The following is a 22,396-nucleotide window of genomic DNA, read 5'->3' on the forward strand; positions in this document are numbered from 1 at the left end:
AATGAGAGAGAATAATATTGTATATTCTACTTGCGTTTATAATAAATGATAGCTACTACAAGGCTATTTATACAAAAGAAAATTTTGCCACCTAAGCCCTAACAGACTAAACTTAGTGAACAAGTTTAGGTACAAACAGTACAGTACTACAAAATACTAAAGTACCCTTACTAACTAAACAGCTACGCTATCAGGACCCAGAAGGTAGAACTTCTGGTCAACACTATCTTCTGAGTAACCATCAGAAGATTAGCCCACATCAGAACTTCTTATGTGCATCGTCTGAATATTGAATTACTCTTCAATAAATGGTACACCAGGACATGATTCTCATTTGTACAAATTAAGCTGCAAAAAAAAAGAACACAAGGGTAAGCAATTATTTGTTTATGTTGCTGAAACCGTTAAAAAAACAAAACATTGTTAGAAGGTTATTGAATTTTCTTCCCTTGAGATCTCACTTATTTTGTTGACCTTTGTGGGAAGGTGCGGGGAAGGATTTTAATTACATATATGTTTGGTTCAAAATATGAAGGGGGAGGGGGAGAAATTTTATTTACAAATATGTTTGGTTCACAAGGGGAGGGGAGGTATTTTAAAACTAATTTACATTTTTAACCTTGTAATTTTACTATAAGATCCACGATATTTACTATTTATAAGTATTCAATTGGATAACATCAAAAAAAATTATAAAAACGTAATAGTTATAATATATAGTTTAAAAAAATTATTGAATACAATAAAATTTAACAAAAATATTTGAAACAAAAATATTGCAATAGTTAAAAAGTAACATAAAAATATATAAAATAAAATAAAAAATATAATTATAATTATAACAAGGGTAAATATGTAAATATAATTATAATTAATATGAATCACCACCCCTCCCCTCTGAATCCCTCAAATCGGGGGAAAGCAAAAAGTGGCTCAAGAGGGAATTTGGTCCCCTCCATCTACCTCTCCTCCCCTTTTAAAATTTGAAGCAAACACATAAACTATTAAAAATACCCTCCCCTCCCCTCCACTCCATTTACCTCCAACCAAACAGACCCTTAGACTTTAAGCACATAACATCCATTTTTGTTTAATCAGATTCATTATATACAAACACCTATATTAAAAAACCAGATGAATCTACGACAACACAAATAAAAAAAATCTAAAATCTCGAACTCAGCAAGTTGAGAAAAGAAAACAAAATTTACAAAAAATCTTACCAACTTATTCAATTCTTATACATTATATTATCATAGAAAAAAATAATATTTGATTTGGTGGTGAATGGTGATATGTATGAAACAACAGAATCTTTAGATTGATAGAGAGAAGAAGGAAGAATAATAAATAAAAGGAAGAAGAGAATACGAAAGAGAGAGAGGAAGAAGGAAGATGTAGAGGAAGAAAAAAAAGCAAATCCATTTCTATAGAGAAGAAAGAGAGAAAAAATGAGAGTTAGGTCAATACTGCTTAGGAAATCAATCCATTTATCTTGGAAACAAATAACACAATTAATAGTTGTACAAAATAATGATTATTAGGACTTTTCTAGAAAAGGGTGTTTTGGACTTTTTCAAAACATATTATTTTCTTATATGGTTGGGAGAGAAAAATATTACAAATAAAAAGTCATTACCACTGCGACATAATCTTGTTACGGGGTGAAACATTGTTACGCTTCCAAAACGTTGTTATAAATTTTATTTTGCAATGATGTGATTAATTTATACTACCGGCAACCACAATTTATAACACAACACATGTACTAGTCAAAATCCCGAAAGTGTTTACGTGACCAAGATCGTTATTTAAAATCTTTGTACTAATATTTAGATAATAGTTATAAAACGTGTAATTAAAGTATGAAAAAAAGGACATGCACTGACAGTGTAAAATAGTTTTACACTGTCAACCAATGACGATCATGAATCAGGACAAGCCAGACTGAAAATTTAAAAAAACTTGTATGACATGGCAGAACGTTATATTCTAATTGAATGACAGTGTAAAACTTTTTTACACTGTCAGTGCATAACCATTAAACTCTTAAAATATTAAAAATGATTTAAATACCGAAAAGAGCATGATATGTTTTACATTTTATTTTAATTTGGGTACCCATGATTAGTAAAAACAATGTTAAAGAGGGAGTGATCTATGTTGTTGCTCCTGCACTTGCATCTATATATCTATAAATCTATATACCCCATCACTACGATTGGATTGCAACTATTGTAACTTTTAAGCCCTTCGATTCTTTTGCTTTAAATGTAGGCATCTATTTGTCCCTTTTAAGCCGCACGATACACACCCATACGAAGCCATAACATCACCATCACCTAAAACACTTGAATTGTTTGAACGTGTGGCCTTTTCCAATTTTAGTTCTGCTAGTTCGTATAATGTTGTGATCAGTTCTTCCATGTCAGCAAGATTACTTGTACAAAGTAATTTCTGGAGTTTTTGTTGTGAAATTTGATTGTATGTGTTGATGCGTCTTTCTAATACCCCACTTGTTAGAAACTCCAACTTTGGTAATATATCCATTGCAATTTGCTCTACTAGTTCAGCCTCGTTCCTATTTAATATATGAAATAAAATCATGTTATTCATTAATAGTTATACTATAATTAATTTACACATAGGGTTGTAAAAGAATAAATAACATAAAAAATTCTTTAGAATTGGTAAGCATAAAAGAAAATGAGGGTTCAATGTCAATGGTCTCTATCTAATTAATTTGACCTTTCTTAAAAAATTTGTTGTGAATGTTAATCTTAGGCGTCACTAGCTTGTGGAAAGGCACTCGTTCAGCGAGATATGAGATTGAGGTCACACCTTTCTTTAGTGAGGAAATATCTACTAATTTTAGGTCATCTTCTATTGCGTGGAAAGGGATTTCCTTCTCATCTCATACCTAATTTTCATATATAATTGGTTTGTGAAAGGAGTGTCTAGGAAGGTGAGTAATGGTTATCTCACTTCTTTATAAAACGATTCTGAGAGAGGGTTAATCTTGAAGAGATGGGCATAATTGAGGGTGCGGGTCTAAACCCTTAGTCTAATCTCGCAAAAAATTGAAGGCGGGTGAGGAGGACCCACATGCACTGTACCTTCAAAGTTAAAAAATTTCAAAAATTTATGTTAATGTCTACACTCACAAAAGTCCACAACAAAATAAATGAGGCAGGGGGCATATTAGAGGGTGCATGCCTAAAACCTTATCTCACACCGCAAAAAAGTTTGAGCAAAAAAGACATGCCCAACAGGCCGAGCCTACTTTGCCACCCATAATCCAAGGAACCACCCTTTCTTATACGAAGATTGTTGGCGTGGTTCCAAGATGAGGATGATACTTACTCGATTAAATCTGGTTATGTTTCCTTTCTTGAGTTTACACTTCAAGCAAAAATCTAGAAAATTTATGTTGGAACTTATACTGGTCAAAAAGTATAGGTGTGTGTGTGTGTGTGTGTGTGTTGCCCATCTGAAGGGCATGAACATTCAGAGGCCTTAGTAGGTAAATTGCATTATATGGTGGTTAGGGCATGCCCACAGCAGGGAGAAGTCGCGTATAATGGTGTTTTGTGGTGGTTTTGAGGACCTGATCATACGAGGTGAGAGACTCTGTATCATGTGATATGTATGAGTTAAGATTTGTCCTCCTCCCATTGGAGGAGAGATATTTATAAAGTACTTTTTTGGCCTAGGGTATGGGTAACCTTATGGGTAGCAACTACCCCTACATGATTTGGAGAAGTTGTTGACCCCCAGATGTTAAGGGGGTAGTGGTGGACTCCCTCTCCTTTGACTAACAATATTATACATGTTGTCAGTGCCAAGGGCGAGACCTAAGGATATCACCTAGGTGTCACCATTCTTGGGCGAGGGCACCCTTGTTTAGAAAACTTAAATGTAACACGATATATTCCCAAAATCACGACGGATTTGTTAAGGGATAATTATTTTTAAGACCTTTTTCATTTGTGAGGTACACTCCTCGTTCTTTTGGTGAGTCCCTTAGTGATGGCGACTATTTATTAAGGGTCAAGTACCTTAGCTGAATACGACTATTTATTAAAGGATGAGTCCCTCAGCTAAAGACAAATATTAATTAAAGGGCGAGTCCCTCAGTCTGGGCAAGTTCCTCAACTAAAGGAGGCTATTTATTAAAGGGAGAATCCTTCATATTGGGGCGAGTCCCTCAGTTGAATGCGACTATTTATTCTTATGTGAACGCCTCTTAGATAACTAGAAGATAGTGGGATTTGTCCTATTTCTTTTTGTTATACTTTGAGATGTCAAAACGTCAATCACTATTGAAAATTTGAGTGTTTTAGTGGGAAAAAGAGTGGTGGCATTTAATGCACCTCATGATGGTGTTCTTTGGGAAAATCAGTTTATCCTCTTTTACACACGCGTCTTCCAAGTGGAGAGAGTTTCCCGCTTCACGTGGTAGGTACCTCATTAGGTGAATGTAATGCTTGTGCCATTGGGTTTCCCATATATTGTTCCTGGAAAACCCTTTCTTTTCTTCTCCTTTCTCCTATCTTGTTTTCAAGAAAAATAAACTAGTCTAGGATACCGGTGGGGATGGTGAAATCAATTGTCACTTGTTTCTCTACCTTAAGCGGCCATGGGAAAGAAAGCTAAACTTGTTCATGTTTGAGACATTGTGTCCTTGTATTCTACTCTGGATACGATCAAAAAGTTTCGTCATGGCATTAAATTTTCCAACACAGGTTATGAGGAGGATGTGATCAAAAGAGGAGAGAGCCGACATGGACACCAACGACGATTCCCATTATTCATGAGTTGAGGGTTTTGATTCCATTCACTTCTTTCAAAGTAGATTTCTTTATTGGTATAAACTTTGGCCCTTCTCATATTACTCCAAATGTGTAGGGCATACTTAGAGATTTTCAGATACTTTGTTGTATCCTGGGTGTGTCTCACGTTGTGGGGGTGTTCCTTTATTTATTTAGACTGAAGATTCTCCCTAATAACAACTTGTTGACGTTGCATCCTTTGCTAGTAGGTTGTTTGCTAATGCTCCTCGCAAACCCTTATGAGGACTAGATACACAATTTTGCGAGCGAGGGGTGACCAATTTTCCCTCTATCCTTGACTTTGTATCCACAGATGACCCAAATGACAGAACCAAGTGTTCTTTCTCCCTTTGATCGTGAAGTAATCCTGATTTTGAGATGTTTTTGTTCTCTAGAATACAATATCTTATTTTGAGATGTTTTTGAACCAATATTGTATTTATTATTTTTGCATCCTAACAGTGTTTCTCTCTGCATGGGACATGTCGAAGGCCCCCTTGATGAGAGAAGAGAGTGCTTGGTGAATATTCAGATGGCTGAGCAACGGGGAAGACTTCCTCCAAATTTCCCCCAAGACATGGAAGGTGACAGATGGGTGTAAGGTAGTGTAAAAATTCAGGATCTTCCTAGGCCTGCTCTGCCAAGGCTCTACAGAGAAAGGAGGGGCCCTCTAGGCCATCTAGGAGGCGTGAGGAAGGACAAGAAGAGGAGAAATTAGAAGTGAAATATCCATCTTGAACCCTATTTGTGGAACAACCATGCCTTTAATGCAGTGGACTTTTTATCACCACTTTTCCTTCCTGGAGAATTTTCCAAGTGACTATCATTCGCTCCTTGACATGTATTCTACCAGGCTGTCTGATCTGCTGGAAGTCCATCTTTTGAGATGACTTTTAGTGGAGAAAGTGTAGACGGAGACATATTCTTGCACCATTTGATGACTACACTTCAAGGTTATCCGTGTAAATAGGAGTATTCATGAATGTGGGACAACGATAAGGTTGCCGAGGGAGAAGCAAGACATTGTGAAGTCGGTTACCTAAGAAATGGAAATTGAGGCTCTCGCACAGTTTGAAAAGGTGGGGCATCAGAAGAAATCACTTAAGAGGGCTCCCAACACCTTATATAGTTTGGAGGAGAGAATCTCTCTACTCAAGGATGAAGTTGTGGTGACCTCTATCTATCACTTTGAGAGGGCTAGAAGACATGCCACATTCCTTTATCCTAATACAGATTTAAGTCCGATGGATCTCTTTTAGGAGGTTCGGGACGGTTGTCTAGTGGATGATGAATAGTTCCTCTTGTTTTAACCTTTTTGTTGTATTTACTTTCCTCTTTGAGGGCTTTTTTTAATTGTATCAAATAGTGGCGCCCCTTGAGGGTGCCTTTTATTTTAATTGCTTTTATTGTTATCCTCTTCCGTAGTTATCTTTGGGCGATTAACCCTTTAGCGTCTGGCGGAGGGCATCAATTATCATCTTTCCCCTTGCAATAATTTGATAGCTTGCAAGAGGACTTAATAAGGATCGTGTTTTAGGGATTTGGAATTTTGGTTTCCTTTAGGGGTAGCATTGATCCCACTTAAGGATCCAACGATTTTGGTCACCTCTATGGGAGGAAAGGATACCACATAAGAATCTAGCGATTTTGATAGCCTCTATGGGCGGTAAGGATCTAACAATTTTGATCGCCTCTATGGGAGGAAAGGATCCCACTTAAGGAGCCAGTGAATTCGGTCGCCTCTATGGGCGCCAAGGATCCCACATAAGAATCCCATGATTTAGGTCGCTCTATGGGCGGAAAGGATCCCACAAAAGGATCCAACGATGTTGATTTCCTCTACGGGCAACAAGGATCTCACATAAGGATCTATGGATTTTGATCGCCTCTATGAGCGGTAAGAATCCCACATATGGATCTAACAGTTTTGATCACCTCTATGGGCGGCAAGGATACCACGTAAGGATCCGACTATTTTGATCGCCACTACGGGCGATCTACTCTTGAGCTTTCAGGTTTCCTACAAAGAAAGGAAGAGAAAACAAATATGAATTATTCAAATAAAGAGGTGCCTCATTAAAAAACCTCGCCCTATAAATCAACGCAAAGAGAAAAGGATGCACCCTATGGAGTAACTTATCCTTTACAATCGGAAGAGATGCAATACTCGCCTATAAAAATTGATAACAACAAACAGTAATAAAGGAAAATAAATAAACGGCAACTATGCAGCTAACTCCAAAGGGTATCCCTTTTGGACCTTTAATATTCAATCTCCTCAACAGTTGGAGGGGAAACCCCCCCTCCATCATAAGTTTCTTCAGGTGGTTTTACTTTTGAGCCCATTCTCCTTGCTCTCTCGCCTATAACATGGACACTTTTCAACTTGAGGCTCTCTACATAACATTTCACGGAAATCTCCTTATCTCCTTGGATAACTCCCACACGCCCATTCGAGAGTGGGTACTTGATGCGTAAATACATAGTGGACAATGGGGCGTGTAACACCCGAGGACGAAGAGGGCGAGGAACATGCAACACCTGTGGCCGAAGAGGGTGATGAGCATGTAACACCTGAGGACGAAGGGGGCGAGGAGTGTCCACCGAATTCACATTGAAATGAGAGGGATCCTGAGGCTGTGTGGGGATAAGAATGCATGGTTGAAGGAAGTATTATAAGGATTGAATGGTATTACCTATAAAAACAAGATGCATATTCTTTTCGGAAGCCTAACAGATAAAAAATCCATAGTTAAGCATGCTTGACTTGGAGTAATATTTGGATGGGTGACCTTTCTAGGAAGTTTCCCAAAAAGCGTGTAAGTAAAGAAAAAGTATGCTGAAAAGATCCGTATTGGTTTGTGAGGCTAGTTGGTCGGTAATCCTGAAAGCAGTTTGGGGCATTACACGATTCCCAGGTGGTTAAAAGGTGATTGCCATATAATCAAATTATAGGAAGAGGTGGCATTAATAACCTAATATCTAACCTTTATTTCTTTTTCTTGATCCTTTTCTCCAAAGGTGATCTTTAAGGTGATGTATCCCTTTACTTGTACATATTCTCTAGAGAATATAACCAATGATCCTTTGAAAGGCTTCAAGTCTTTTAGGTCGATATGAAGTGTTTCAAACACTGCATATTACAGGATGTCTGTAGAACTCCCTTGGTCAACAAGAACTCTTCTAATCTCCTATTTGTTGCATTTGACAGTGATGACCATAGGGTCATCATTATGAGGCTGAATCTTTCTTGGAGAAGGCGATCGTGAATTTTGACGCTTGGGATTCACCTCTAGTCTGAACTTCAAGGAGGTCTTCTATACTCAAGATCTAGGAGGTGTACCTTTTATGGGCAGATCTAATTTCCCCGCCCCCAGCTAAACCTCTTACTATGGTGTTGAGATGTGGCGTACAAATTTACTACCATAACCTTACGATACTTCTTTTGTTTTGTTGGACTTGGGGCTTGCTACATCATCTCTCTATCACAAGTTATATTTTTATGAAGCATGGGATGAGTCTCCCTTCACATATTTCTTGAGGTGTCCTTCCTGTATTAGTCTCTTGATTCCTTTTTTGAGATGGTAGCAATTTTCAGTGTGGTGTCCCTTGATTCTATAGAACTTGCACCATCTTCCTGGTTTAGGACCAATTACATCCTCCTTTGGTGAGGATGATGTAGGGCTGTTGTGCAGGTGAAGAACCTCGTGCCAGACCTGCTCATAGTGTTTGTTCAGAGGCATGAAGTTCTTCGTCGCCTTGCCTACCCTCTTAATCATGGTCTTGTCCTTTATGGAAGAGGTATAATTTATCTTCCTCTACTAATGTGAACCCTTAACATTGGGAACACGCTCTTTGACATCGTGCGCCTTCTTTTCAGTGTTGCTTTCCTCACCATTTATGTAGAGTTATACTCTGGTGAACACTTTCGCCAACGAGAGCGCTGACTTCTGGGCGAGAGACTCATTAAAGTGTCCCACCTTGAGTCAGTTTTGGATCTCTCCACAAACATCTCTTAGTTTTGTGGAATGACCCTGTTGGTGGCTTCATTAAATTGGGCAGGACAGTTCCTCAACGACTCTGATGGACCCTGGTTAGGAGTGGAAAAATGGATCCGACCCATTGAGATTACCCATTTTGCCTCCACTTTAATACGGAGGGCGCCAAGGTCTTAAGCCCGCACTCTCTGATATTTCCATTCTGCCCGCCCCCGTTTTTTTGTAGGCTTTTGCAGGCACATGCACTTACATAAATTTTTGTATTTTTAGGCCTAAAAAGAGTAGCTCCTAAAAGTTTGCCCCGCCTCGTCCTCACTTTTAGTGCGAGGCGAGCCAAGGTTTTAGGCTCGCATCCTCAATTATGCCCCCTCCCCTGTTTTTTGCGGGCTTTTGTGGGACAAGTCTATATTGGGCAAGCATGCTAGTTTTCCACCTCTAAGTCTAACATATGTTAAACAAGTTATTGGTGGACATTTTCCTATGACAGCTTGTAGCAAACTGGTGCACAAGCTTCTTTACCAGCTCTTGATAGTTGGAGATTGAGGCACGAAGTAAACCTATATACCATCGAAGGGAGGTGCCTTGAAAGTGCCAAATAGCATCTTGCACTTCAGGAAGTCAGACACTCCTAAGATTTCCATCGGTGTATTGATGGAGGCGACGTGCTTGTAGGGATCGTACCCCCAACAGACTTGGCCAATGAGGGAGGCTTGATTCTCTCGGGGATAGGCGCCCCTATATCTTGTCTGAGAGTGGCTCGGGATCCAACAATTACATATCCTTCAAGGGATGGGACTCCTCTTAGCATTGTCTAGTGTTGTGGATATTGTCTTCCAGTGTCTGGTTATGGAGACTTAATTTGTCTTTGGTGACACGCATCTCCGCTAGGGTGTCGATATCACTATTATCAATGGTACCTTCTAGAATAGGGGTTGGAGCTCTCATTTTAACCATGGCTGAAAGTGGCTAGGTGTAGCAATGAAAGGTAACAGCAAGTAGGTTGATGGTAATGAAGAAGGTGTGACAAAAGTTAGTTTTACTAGAGTCCCATAATGAGCGCCATTGTAATGGTAAAAAAGTTCATGTGTGTATGTGTGTTGCCCCTGCAAAGGGCATGGACACTCAAAGGCCTTAGTTGGTATTTCACGTTGTATTACGGTTATGACTTACCCAGGATAGCCAAAAGCCCTGTATGATGGTGTTTTATGGTGGTTTAGAGGAACTTCTCAAGTGAGGTGAGAAGCTCTAAATGAGAATGGTGTGCTTAGGTATAAGTGTATGTAGGGTGTGATATGTATGAGTTGAGATATGTTCTTCTCCCCTTTTGGGATTGGTATTTATATAGCCCTTTTTGGGTCAAGGGTTTTGGTAACCCTTAGGGGCAACAACCTCTCCCTCATGATCAATAAAAGTTGTAGAACGCCTGATCTTCAAGGGATAATGATGGGCTCCCTCTCCTTTGAATAATGACATTATACACGTCATTAGTGCCAAGGGCGGGCCTTGATGATATCTACTAGGTGACACCATTATTGGGTGAGGGAACCCTTGTTTAGGACACTTAAATATAACACTACAGAACTATTGGAGCAAACCCTAATTGGAAATCTATATTGGATGTATTTTTTACATCATGAGCATGATATGTAAACAGGAGAAAAATGTAAGGGGTTACTCATTACACTAAATGTCTTTCTTACAGACTCTAACAAAATTTTAAAATTTACTTTAGAATTCGGATTTCAATCCTTGGACACACCAAATACAAAACAAACACCACCCTAAATCAAGCCAAGTCAAATTTTTAAAAAAAAAAATTGACTTTTGAAATTTGAAAGAACCTCAACACACCACCCAAAACCATCTCAGAACCAACGGGTAACAAAATTTTAAAAAAGTTCGGATTTCAAATTTTGATTTGACCTTACGGAGATTGAAATTTAAACGTCTTCATTTAAGTATTTGTGCTCATACCTTTACCTCTTCCTTCTCTTTCATTTTATCAAATCTGAATGAATGAAACACAACTCACCAATGTTTATTCTTGTTCTAAGATTTTTCAATCTTTCTCACAACTTCTACTCTATTACAATGTGTGGGGTTTATCCAAAGATAGAAATCAAAATTTTAATATGGGTATATTCGTAGATTGAAATCTAGTTTGTTTTTTTGGCAAAGATGGAGTGTTTGTCTATTGTAGTAATTTTGTTTTAAAATGAGTGCATTTAGATTTCAATCTCCATATACTACGAAGGGAATTTTTGAGTTTCGATAAGGTCTGTGAGCACTACATAGGATATATTGTTCACACCTTAAAATGTATTGCCATTTAGAAACTTCAATTAAACTCTAATTTATATTATATTATATTATATTATATTATGTCACTATCTCGCTCCTCAATCACAATTTATCTATTACACCTGAAATATTCAAAGTTAAAAATATTATCAACTTAATATAATATTCTACGTTTAAATAATTTTTTAGGTTGGCCAAAATAATTTTACATTACTTGGTAATCGAGACGAAGAGTAGTTTATATACAACATTCACACTCCTCAATCCTATACGGTGCCTTTTCCAAAGGACAAAATTGTAGCTGCATATCCTTTGGGGAGATGTTGTTGCACATCCTTATCATATGCAGGGGGAAAATCCCGACACAGTTATGTTTTAATTGCTTGTTTTATCACTTTTGTATTTTATGTTTGTTGAGTCTCCCTCATAGATTGCTTACACATTATTTATATCTTTTAGCATGCATAAACCTTTTGGTTATGTTCGAACTTGATCAAAATGTTATTATTCAAGTGTATGAGTTTGTGGAATAAAAGCCCTGCGTACTCTTTTCAAAATACGTGCAAAGAAAAGCTTTAAAACATGGAAAAATCAGATTTTGAAGTCTTTGATTCAAATCATTCATTTGCACATGTGTTTTGATTCAAATCAATTCAAACAAAGACTTCCAAAATATTTTGAAAACCATCTGAGTCGAATCAGGGTTTACACATAATTCGAATCGTGCAAGTTTTCTAATTTTTCAAAAGTTTCTAGAGTCAATGATTCGAATCATGCCTTGCACATGATTCGAATCACGCTTTGCACATGATTCGAATCATGCAACTTTTTTGGTTTTTCAAAAGTCTCTAGAGCAATTGATTCGAATCAAATATTGCACATGATTTGAATCACCTTGCCTATGATTTGAATCACATATTGCACTTGATTCGAACCAACTACAAATGGGTCAAAAAAATTATGAATTTCTTTTATTCCATTCACTTGCTCATTTGACTCATTATAGGCCTTGACCTTGATTCGAATCTAACAAACATTTTTTCAATATTTTGAGTGCTTCATCTCAAGCACATATATAAGCATTTAGTAAACCTTTTCATGAAAAGTAGTCATAATCATTTGTGAAAATGTTCATATATGTTTGTGAATTTTCTGTAAAAATCAAACCACCTTTTTGAAACTCTTGCATCATAAATCTCTCATCTTCAACCTCATTTATTTTTCACATCATAATCATGAGTGGATGTTAATTGATTTGGAGAGATGTTGTCTTGAAAATAATCGTTCTTGGAGATTTGTTAACTATTTCTAGGTTCTTGCAAGATTGGGCTTGTTTTCACAAGTGCTAACAAATTCCAGTAAAAAGAAGAAGGTATTCTCTCCAGATCTACCTTAGTGGTGACTATGTGGAAGGCTATAGATAAGGTAGAGTTCTTTTTACATCTTCGAACAATTTCACCGCTCAAGGAATTGGTAGGATCAAGGGGTTGATTGCTACATACGAAGGCTTGGAGCAAGATTTGTGATATTGGAAGATTGGAAGCGTTAATCAAGTGAAGATTTCGCAGAAAGGTTTGACAGTTGGCCATATATACAAGTGAAGATCCGTAGTCAAAGTTTTACTGTCTTCAGCATTATTTCGGAACTCTTTGTATGTTTCTCAAAACTAATGGAATTACGCAAGTACTTTCAACAGTGCATGTAGACTAGCGTGAGGAAGAAAGAGTCGAAACACTTTAAATCACCGTGTCATCGCTCTCTCTTACTCTTAAATTTTCATTTCGTAGAACATGCACGCTTAGGTTTATATTTTGGTAATAACAATTTAATTTGAAAAGCTTAGGTTTTGTTGGAATTGGAAAACTATTAAGGGTTTTAGTGGTGATTAAAATCTGAGAAACGTCGTGCTTTTAGAATTTGACTTATTGATAAATTGCGTAACTACATCTCATGACTTATTCAATTGATTCAAATGCATATGTTGTGTTTCCTTATCTAATCATTACACTGTTTGTAAAGTGATTTGGGTTGCTACCTAATAATTGTCCATTGTGTATAATTTCACATTTTCACTCTACAAACTTCTGCGTGCAAACACTAAAAAACTTCTTGTTGTTTTTATTTGAAGAACCGGTTGAATTTTGTTTTTAAGTCTATTCAACCCTCTCTAGACTATTTTCTATTGCCATATTCACACCTAACAAAAATTGTAAAAGTTTTCACGCCAAATGTGGACAATACCTCGTAACCACAATGACATTGACTTAAGGCCAACCAAAACATTGTCAACGGTTCTGAACTGACCAAAATAATCCCATATTACTTGGGAATTAAGCTTACGGATAGTTTATATGCAACACTCATACTCCTCAATCTTATTTTTTTTATTCTTGTATTCATTTTAGCCTTTTATTTTTGTAAATGTTTCAACATTAGTTCTTCTATATATTTAAAACCTAAAACTTAAGACTTTGATATCTACATTTAGATAATAGAAGGATTTAGTGTTAAACATTTAAGAAAAATTTAAATGAAAAAGAAAATTTAGTAAAAGATAAATAATGAAAAGCATATTTAAGCCTATATATTCTATCACTATCAGATGTTGTTTATCATATTCACTCTCAATAAGGGCTTATCTTTTGCAAATGAGACGTAGGGTCTGTTTGGTAAGACCCAAAAAAGAGATTTTCGCTTTTAGCTTTTAGCTTTCAGCTTTTTCAGCTCACATTAATGAAAAAGCTCTGTTTGATAACGTTGTTTTAGCTTTTAGCTTATAATTTTTTTTACTAGTTTTTAGCTTTTTTTTCAAAAGCTATTTGAAGTAGATTTTGAGCTTGTAGCTTTTAGCTTGTGATTTTTTTTCATTTATACATTTATTATTTAAACAAAATATTATTATCCTTATTAATTAAAATGATCTTTTATATCATTTTGTAACTATCACCTAATGAAACAGATAATTTACCAAACATCCATGTTAGCTTATCAGCTATGAGTCATCAGCTATAAACTATCATCTACCAACTACCAGTTATAAGCTACCACCCATTAGCTGCCTGCTAATTTTACCAAACAAAGCGTAACCTTAGTTAAACCACTTTTTTCTTTCTTTCAACAAATCGGTATATTTTTATATTTATCTATTTTCATAATATATTTAGGTTAGTCTAAACATATGTTAGGCTATTTTTTGAATATTTTAGAATGAACATAAAAATAGAATGCGTGAAATAGGATGAAATTGAATAAATATTCTACTTTATTGTTTATATATTTTATGATAGAATATAACAAAATCGTTATTATGTCTTGAATTTGGTCTATAATATTAAAATTGTCGTTAAAACTATCACTAATTTAGTAACAATAATAAAATGTCATTAAAAATGTTGTTAATTCTTTGGCTAAGTTGTAAAAATCGTCGCTAAGTTGTAGGAGGAACCAAAAGTGTGGATGAAAAATTTTAGAAGGATCATTTTTTGAAGAAAATATTTTGAGAAACTAAAAACAAAATTTGAGATATTTAGGAGCACCACAAGATTTTTATGGCTGTAGTTTTTGGAATCGTTTTAGGGGTGTTGATGTCTTGTTGTGAAGATAAAGGTGCGGCAGAACAAATTCATGGTATCTTAAAAGGCTTCATAGTCAACTCTTAGCTTAAGCAGTTCAATTGATGAAAAAAATGAACAATGTTAGATCTCCCATTGAATAAGGAATGCTTCACATTTTTTTTTGAATAAGATAATATATATTAAAAATAAAATTAGTATAAAATAAAGATGAGACTATACCAAAATCCTCTAGAAGAAACGAACCTAAAGAAAGGCAAATCAAGCCTATTCTTTACAAAATCTGCCCTCAAGAATATAGATATCGAATTAATATAAATAGATTTTTTCGCCGTAAGACCTATGATAGCAAGAGAATCAACGCAACTATTCCCTTCTCTTTAGATGTTAGAAGCTACAAAAGAAATATTAGAAATGATATTTACACAATTAACCCATTTGGATTGAATCTGCCAAGACACTTTGAAAGGAGGCTTGAAAGTTTGAATCACAACTATAGAATTTGTTTCAAACCAAAGATTATACCAACCCTTCTCATAAGCAAACTCAATTGCTGACATAGCACCAGAGAATTCAACAATGAGAGAATTCGAGACGCCCAAAAAATGACCAAAAGCTCTAAGAAATCGACCATCATAATCTCTGGAAATACCTCTGTAATTAGAAGGACCCAGATTACCTAAAGACGCTCCATCACAGTTGAATTTGATCCAGTTACATGTTGGCAGATTCTAAATAACTTCCAAAATTTGGGGAGTACAAGGAGGCTGAATGCTTACTTTGAAGAATTTCAATATCTCAAATTCTTGAATACTGATAAAACATGAAGCTTTGTAATTGTTCCCAGCTAGAGAACAAGTCGAGACAATAACAGAAATAAAAGAAGTGGTGATAATTTTCTCTTTGAATCTGATATTATTTCGAGCAATCCAAATAACATTGAACAAGTGAATAACAACAACATTAATAATTAACTTACAATGATCAGAGAAGGATCTATTTGCAAATTCTCCATACATCTTCCTAATCCTTGATCTGAGTGTTAATGTTCAAAGCTTGGGTTAACCATCTCCAAAGATGAGCAGCAAAGTTACAATCAAAGAAAAGGTGAGAAAAAGTTTCTTAAGCAACAAAACATAAGCTGCATTTGGAAGGAAAAGAAACATTCATCTTTTTTAATTGGTCGTCTGTCGGTAATTTATTGAGAATCAACCTCTAAACTACAAAGGATTTTGAAGGCGGAATGGTTTTCAACCAAACCCAACGCCACCTATCTTTCCGGACTCCCGGAGTCTGCTTAAAGTAGTAGACAGATTTGAGAGATATCTCCCGCAAATTAGAATGCTTCCAAATCCTTTTATCCAGACGAAGGTCAAAAGGAATATGACAATTACAAATTCTGATTTTAAGAGAAACCAGAATGTTACAATTACAACTCGAGAAATTCCAGTTTCGATCAATGATGAAGGAGCTTACTAGCAAATCATCAGCCATGGACTGGTTCCCCATATCCAGGATCCGAGGGTCACCACACTATTGATTATACCAAAATCTAATAAAATTTCCATTACCTAGGATCCAAGTAAAGTTGTCACGAAATAATTGAATCTCATTCTAGACGCTAGACCAAATCGAAGAGAAAATGTGATGCTTAATGGAATTGTTTTTTCTCAAAACTTGAAGCCTAAGAAAATTAGCCCCAGGTTCTTCGGAATTGAGAAGGTCCCATCCAAGCTTACGATTTATGGCCTCCTTAAGAGCAACCAAAGACCTGATCCTTAAACCACATTCCGAAAAAGGTCTACATTTTTCCAAGCCACTGTAACACACTTACTTTTAGACAAGTCACCACTCCAAGTAAAGTTCATGCAACACGCTCTAAATCTCTTAGAAGAGAAACCGACCACACATAGATTGACATGGAATGGATAAGCATGCCTTGAATAATAGATTTAACCAACTCGACTCTTCCTCCAAAAGATAAAAGACAGTCTTTCCAAGATGCAAGCTTGAGATTGACTTTATCAACTATCACTTGAAGAAATTTAGCCTTCGGGTTATCTTTGAAGATAGGAACCCCAAGATAATTAAAAGGAGTGACACCTGTGTTGAACTTTGAAAGAGCCGACAAAATATTAAGGCGAGACGACGACATGGCCTTTCCATAGAAGACTTCAAATAATTAGTTACTTATCCAGAAGTTAAAGAATAATATTTGAAAATAGAAACAAGAGCCTTGATATTAGAAATACTGCCTTTGTAGAAAATAAAAACATTGTCCGCATAGAGAATGTGAGATGGCACTCTAACCTTCCTTGGGCCCGTGATCAAATCGAGAGAGCCAAAATTCACCAAATTTAAAATCTTTCTGCTAAGCACTTCTTCGGCAAGGCAGAAAAGAAGAGGAGAAAGAGGATTTCCTTCACATTGAATAACCAATTAAGTATACTAATTGATTAAAATTTTGTTTTTAATATATGAATCATACAAAATAATGTAATTTTTTTCTGAAATACAATGAACAAACTAATTACAGTAATTGGTTGAAAATTTGATTTTTTTTCAATATATAAAGCCTAAAAAAATTTTAATTTAATTAATATACTTAATTGTATTTTAGAGAAAAATAGATTTTTGAAAATGCTTTATATATTATAAAAATAAAATTTTAATTAATAAGTATTGTTCATTATCTTTTACACATACAGAAAGATTAAGGAAAGAAAGAAGGAAGCGATGAAAGTTTGTTGAATTTTGTGCTTCCTTAGTTTGGATGCCTTATGAATAGTGAAGGAAAGAATAATTTTTGTGGACCCATGTCAAAAAGTGATTCCCCTCAAAATAGAGAGAAAAACTAGAGAAGGGGTGTGGATTCTCTAACTTTGTGGAGGGAAATGCACCCTAACTTTCTTTCTATCTCTCTCTAACAACACAATCTCTCTCGTCTTATTTCCCTCCCTTTTTTAATCCATTTCTCACTTCTCTCTTATAAAAATTGACTAAAGTTAAGGAAAGTTAGAAGCTAGGAAGTTAGGGGATCTGCTCCCCTAGAGAAGCACCTCATTTGTTAGGAAAAATCAAAATAACTCTTTATTTATAATAATATAAAAATGCTTGTATTTTTAAATAACTAATAATAAAATATTGTCAAATAATAGAATTGAAGTAATAGAGTGATAGATTCGAGCATACAACCAAAAATTATCCATCAACAATTAATATACAAAAATATAGTGAGTACGTCATAGTACTAAATATAAAATATAGTTTTTATTAATGGACTATTCATGTAATTTACTAAATATAAGAAAATTTCTTTACCCACCTCCCTATAGGGGTCACCCCAGCAAAAACCCCACTTTACCCCTGCTTCGAAAATGCATTTCCGAAATATTTTTTTTTCTAAATTTTTCCAGATTTCGGAAGTGCATTTCCGAAAAAATCCCAAAAATTGGGATTTTGATTAATTCGGAGATGCATCTCCGAAAAAACAAAAAAAAAATCTAAAAATCCCAAAAATTAATTTTAGGATATTAATTAATTCATATATCATAAATTTGATATAATTTATGAGTAATAAATAATAATAATTATATATTTTGATATAATTTATGAGTTATGAATAATAATTATTATATATTTCTATTCTGATTCATATTTTAAAATTTAAAATAATTTTAATTAAAAAAACTAAAATAATTTCACTTACAAAATGAGTTATAATTTTTATTTATATATTTATAATAATTATTATGTATTTACAAAAAAAATTAAAAAATGAGTGTTTTAATTTATATATTTATATATTTATATAATAATTATAATAATTATTATATATTTATAAAAATTATTATATATTTATATATTTATATAATAATTATTATATATTAATTATAAATATATTTATATATTTATATAATAATTATAAAAATTATAAAAATGAGTGTTTTAATTTATAATAATTATTATATATTTATATATTAATTATTATATATTTATATATTATATATTTATATATTTCACTTACAAAATTAATAATTATTATTATATATTTATATATTTCTATTCTGATTCATAATTAAAAATGAGTTATAATTTTTTATTTAGTTTAAAAAAATTAAAAAAAGATTTTTTTTTAATTTTATTTAATGAATAAATTTTATATTTAATTCTATATAATTCAAAATTTACTTATGGAATTAAAATGTTTTTGATTTATATAAGTTAATAAAATAATTTTTAACTTTAAAATTGTTTAGGAAATTTTGATTCACCTTGATTTTATTGATTCACCTTCATTTTATTGATTCACCTTGATTTTATACCTATTAATTGTATTGATTCACCTTGATTTTAATTTTTTAATAATTATTGAATTCTTTCGGAAGTGTATATCCGAAATATTCCAAGACCAATTTGGTCTTGGAATATTTCGGATACGCATCTCCGAAGACACCCCTCCCAAAAAAAAGGTGTTTTTGGAAATGCATCTCCGAAAACTCAAAAAAGGGGTGTTTTCGAAAATGCATCTCCGAAAACACCTTTTTTCGTGTTTTTGGAAGTGCATTTCTGAAATAAGACAAATTTTGAAAAAAAAAAAAAGCGTTTCGGAAGTGCATTTCCTAAGTGAGGGTATTTTGGGTTTTTCAACAGAGGTGACCAAGAAGATAGGGAGGTGGGTAAAGAAATTCTCAAATATAATTGATAGTCCAAAAAAATTCTCTTTCTTTCCATCACTTTCATTCCAACCAAACAATCAAACAATCATCTCACTTTCTTTTCACTTTCCATTTACTTTCATTCCTTTAACATTCTTTCCTCTTATTTTCTTTTCTTCTTCTTTCTTTTATCATCCAAACCAGTGTTTTAAAAACCGGACCGGTCATCGAACCGGTGAGGGTACTGGGTCACTGGTTTATCGGTCTTACCACTGGGTCACTGGTCAAACCGCACGACCAAACCGGATTAAACCGGATAACTCGGTTGAATAGACCTGTCATTATATAAGTATAAAACCGGTCGAACCGGATGATTCAGTCTCTAAAAAAATATAACTAGCTTTTAAATTTTTTAAAAATATCATATTATAAATTCACAATTTCATAACTTAAATTCAAATTTTAAACAAAGGTATCACACATAACAAAATAGTAAAAAATTACAAAGTATAATTGCAAACAAAGTCTAATTACAACATAATCTAAACAAAGTCTAATTACAACATAATCTAATTGAATAGTTTATAACAAAATAACTCCAATATATACCAAATTTAATTCAAAATAGGATCCTCCTAAAAAGAAAATCAAATAAAATTCAATATGTTTATGCTATTTAAGAAAATTTATTAGCAAAGATAACAAATAGACAATAAAGTTTTTAATTTGTCACTAACGAAAAAAACTATGTGAGAATGCTATTTAAGTAATACACTACTAAATATATTAAAAAAAAAGTTAAAAAAAAGTTTAAAAGAAATGTTAAAAAAAAAAGTTTAAAAAAAATAAAAAAAAAAGTTTTAAAAAAAGTTTTAAAAAAAAGTTTAAAAAAAAGTTTAAAAAAAAATAAAAAAAAAAAGCAATTAAACCACTGGTTTTCCCGGTTTTCACCGGTTCCCACCGGTTTGATGACATACCCGATCTGACTATTGAACCAGACCGGTTACCTGGCCGGTTCCCGGTTCGACCGGTCCGACCGGCCGGTCCGGTCCGGTTTTTAAAACACTGATCCAAACAAACCATTAAAGAACAATAATATTATTTTGTATTTTTAGATATTGAAACGAAATCAATTTTTTGTCAATTAATATACTTAATTATTGATAGTATTAAACGGAAAAATAAATAAATTATTTTGTATGTTTTATTAATTGAAAAAAAAACTAATTTTTTTAATCAATTATTTTGTATATAAAGATTTTTTTTTTAAAAAAATATTTTATTTCAATATACTTTTCTTATCATGGTTAAAATTTAAGATTGTGGAAGATTGAGAGAAATATAGATAAAATGGATCCATATCCTTTTTTGACTTCTAAAGTTTTCTCTATTTTGAACTAAACACTGTCCCACCACCTTAAATTTTCCCTCAATTTTTTATCTTCATACTCTAACTCATGAACTTTATTATTATTAAAACAATTCAAATAAGTATTTGGTGTTAGTGCAAAATTTATTATTAATTACCTTGTGCCCAAGCAATCCCAGCCAGAAACATTGGCTGCTTCTGTCAAAGCTAGCCGCCATGTTTGAACCTTCTCCACATCCAAACGTTTTTCATGCTCTGCCAAAGCAACTCCATAGCTACCCCTCTGATTCCTCACATGTGCCGGGTGTATATGGTAGAAAATAGGCACTATAATTTGACCACCATTTTTCTTACATTCCAAGATTTTCACAAGCTCTTCCAAACACCATCTAGAAGAAGCATAGTTTTCAGAGAAGACAATTATTGATAATTTTGCATTGACAAGTGAGGGTGATATTTCATCACCTCTTTCAATCTCTTTGTCAATGTAAGTTCTGATTTTATGTCGGGTTAAGGCGGCATATAGATGGCTCGTGAAATTATTACGAGTATCCTCGCCTCTAAAGCTGAGGAAGACGTCGTGGATTTGTTGAGGAGATTTGGGTTTTAAAGAAAATGGATGAACAATGGATGCCATGAATGTTTTGAAGCTAGCTAGTTACTGAATGAAAGTATAGTATATATATATATATATATATATATATATATATATATATATATATATATATATATATATATATATATATATATATATATATATATATATATATATATATATATATATATATATATATATATATATATATATATATGTTGTTTCAAACTTTTAATGTTCTTAAAAGAGCTATGTCATGTTGACATTCAATTTCTACACCATATAAATTTACATAGGCTAAAAATTTAGCTTGGCACAGATTTTAAATTGAGATAAAATTTTATTAAAAAAATTAAATTGACACTTATTTTTTATACTTACACCGTATTTTATATTATAAATACATACACTTTATTTTTTTAATAATATTTTATCTCAATTTAATAATATTTTTTTAATACATACACTTTATTTTTTTATAAATACATACACCGTATTTTATATTATAAATACATACACCGGCCATTGATTTGGTCAAATTATAAAGAATTAGTAAAATTATAAAATTATTGAATTATTGGTCTTTTATGAATGTTAACCCAATTTGTAATGTATACAAATTTATGATAAAAATATTTATTAAATTAAATTTTTCACATAAATTTATACTATAAAATATTTTTTTTATAAAATTATTCAAACAAATGAATTAAATAAAAATCTTACATAAAATATAACGCAATTATAAAATAACTTTAAAATAAGAAACAAGAACACTAACTCAAAATAAATTATAATAATTCAATGGGATTTCAAAAAAAAAAATTATAAATAAGAGAGAGAGACTGAGTGAAAAGAAATTTATTTATTTATTTTTAATTTATGTTAATGACTAGTTAAAAAATAAATATGTCAATTAAAAAATTTATTAATATCTATTTTAATCGATAAATTGGCTGAATTACACTTATTTTTATGGAACCAATACAACTATGATTCTTATTAGGGGTGGGAATAGGCCAGGCCGCGACTAACAGGGGCCTACGGCCCAGCCTACATAGGCCAAGGCCA

The 22,396-nt window shown here is 33.4% G+C and overlaps 1 protein-coding gene across 1 annotated transcript; it reads right to left on the bottom strand.

Annotated features, from left to right (window-relative positions):
* Positions 1-2,164: 2,164 nt before the first annotated feature.
* LOC131628874 (disease resistance protein RPV1-like) lies at positions 2,165-21,388 on the bottom strand. The gene is made up of 2 exons (XM_058899681.1): positions 20,889-21,388; positions 2,165-2,581 (listed from the first exon to the last, which is right to left on the bottom strand). Exons 1-2 carry the CDS (start codon positions 21,365-21,367, stop codon positions 2,245-2,247), a joined length of 816 nt encoding a protein of 271 aa, XP_058755664.1. The 5' UTR covers positions 21,368-21,388; the 3' UTR covers positions 2,165-2,244.
* Positions 21,389-22,396: the final 1,008 nt, after the last annotated feature.

Source organism: Vicia villosa, unplaced genomic scaffold (assembly GCF_029867415.1).
Source record: "Vicia villosa cultivar HV-30 ecotype Madison, WI unplaced genomic scaffold, Vvil1.0 ctg.000487F_1_1, whole genome shotgun sequence".
NCBI lineage: Eukaryota > Viridiplantae > Streptophyta > Magnoliopsida > Fabales > Fabaceae > Vicia > Vicia villosa.

Bases quoted from the DNA above. Each gene is read 5' to 3' on its own strand.
- LOC131628874 (XM_058899681.1), bottom strand. From the start codon at position 21,367: ATGGCATCCATTGTTCATCCATTTTCTTTAAAACCCAAATCTCCTCAA. The intron at 2,582-20,888 runs GTAATTAATAAT...TATATTAAATAG, and splicing joins TGGGATTGCTTGGGCACAAG to GAACGAGGCTGAACTAGTAG.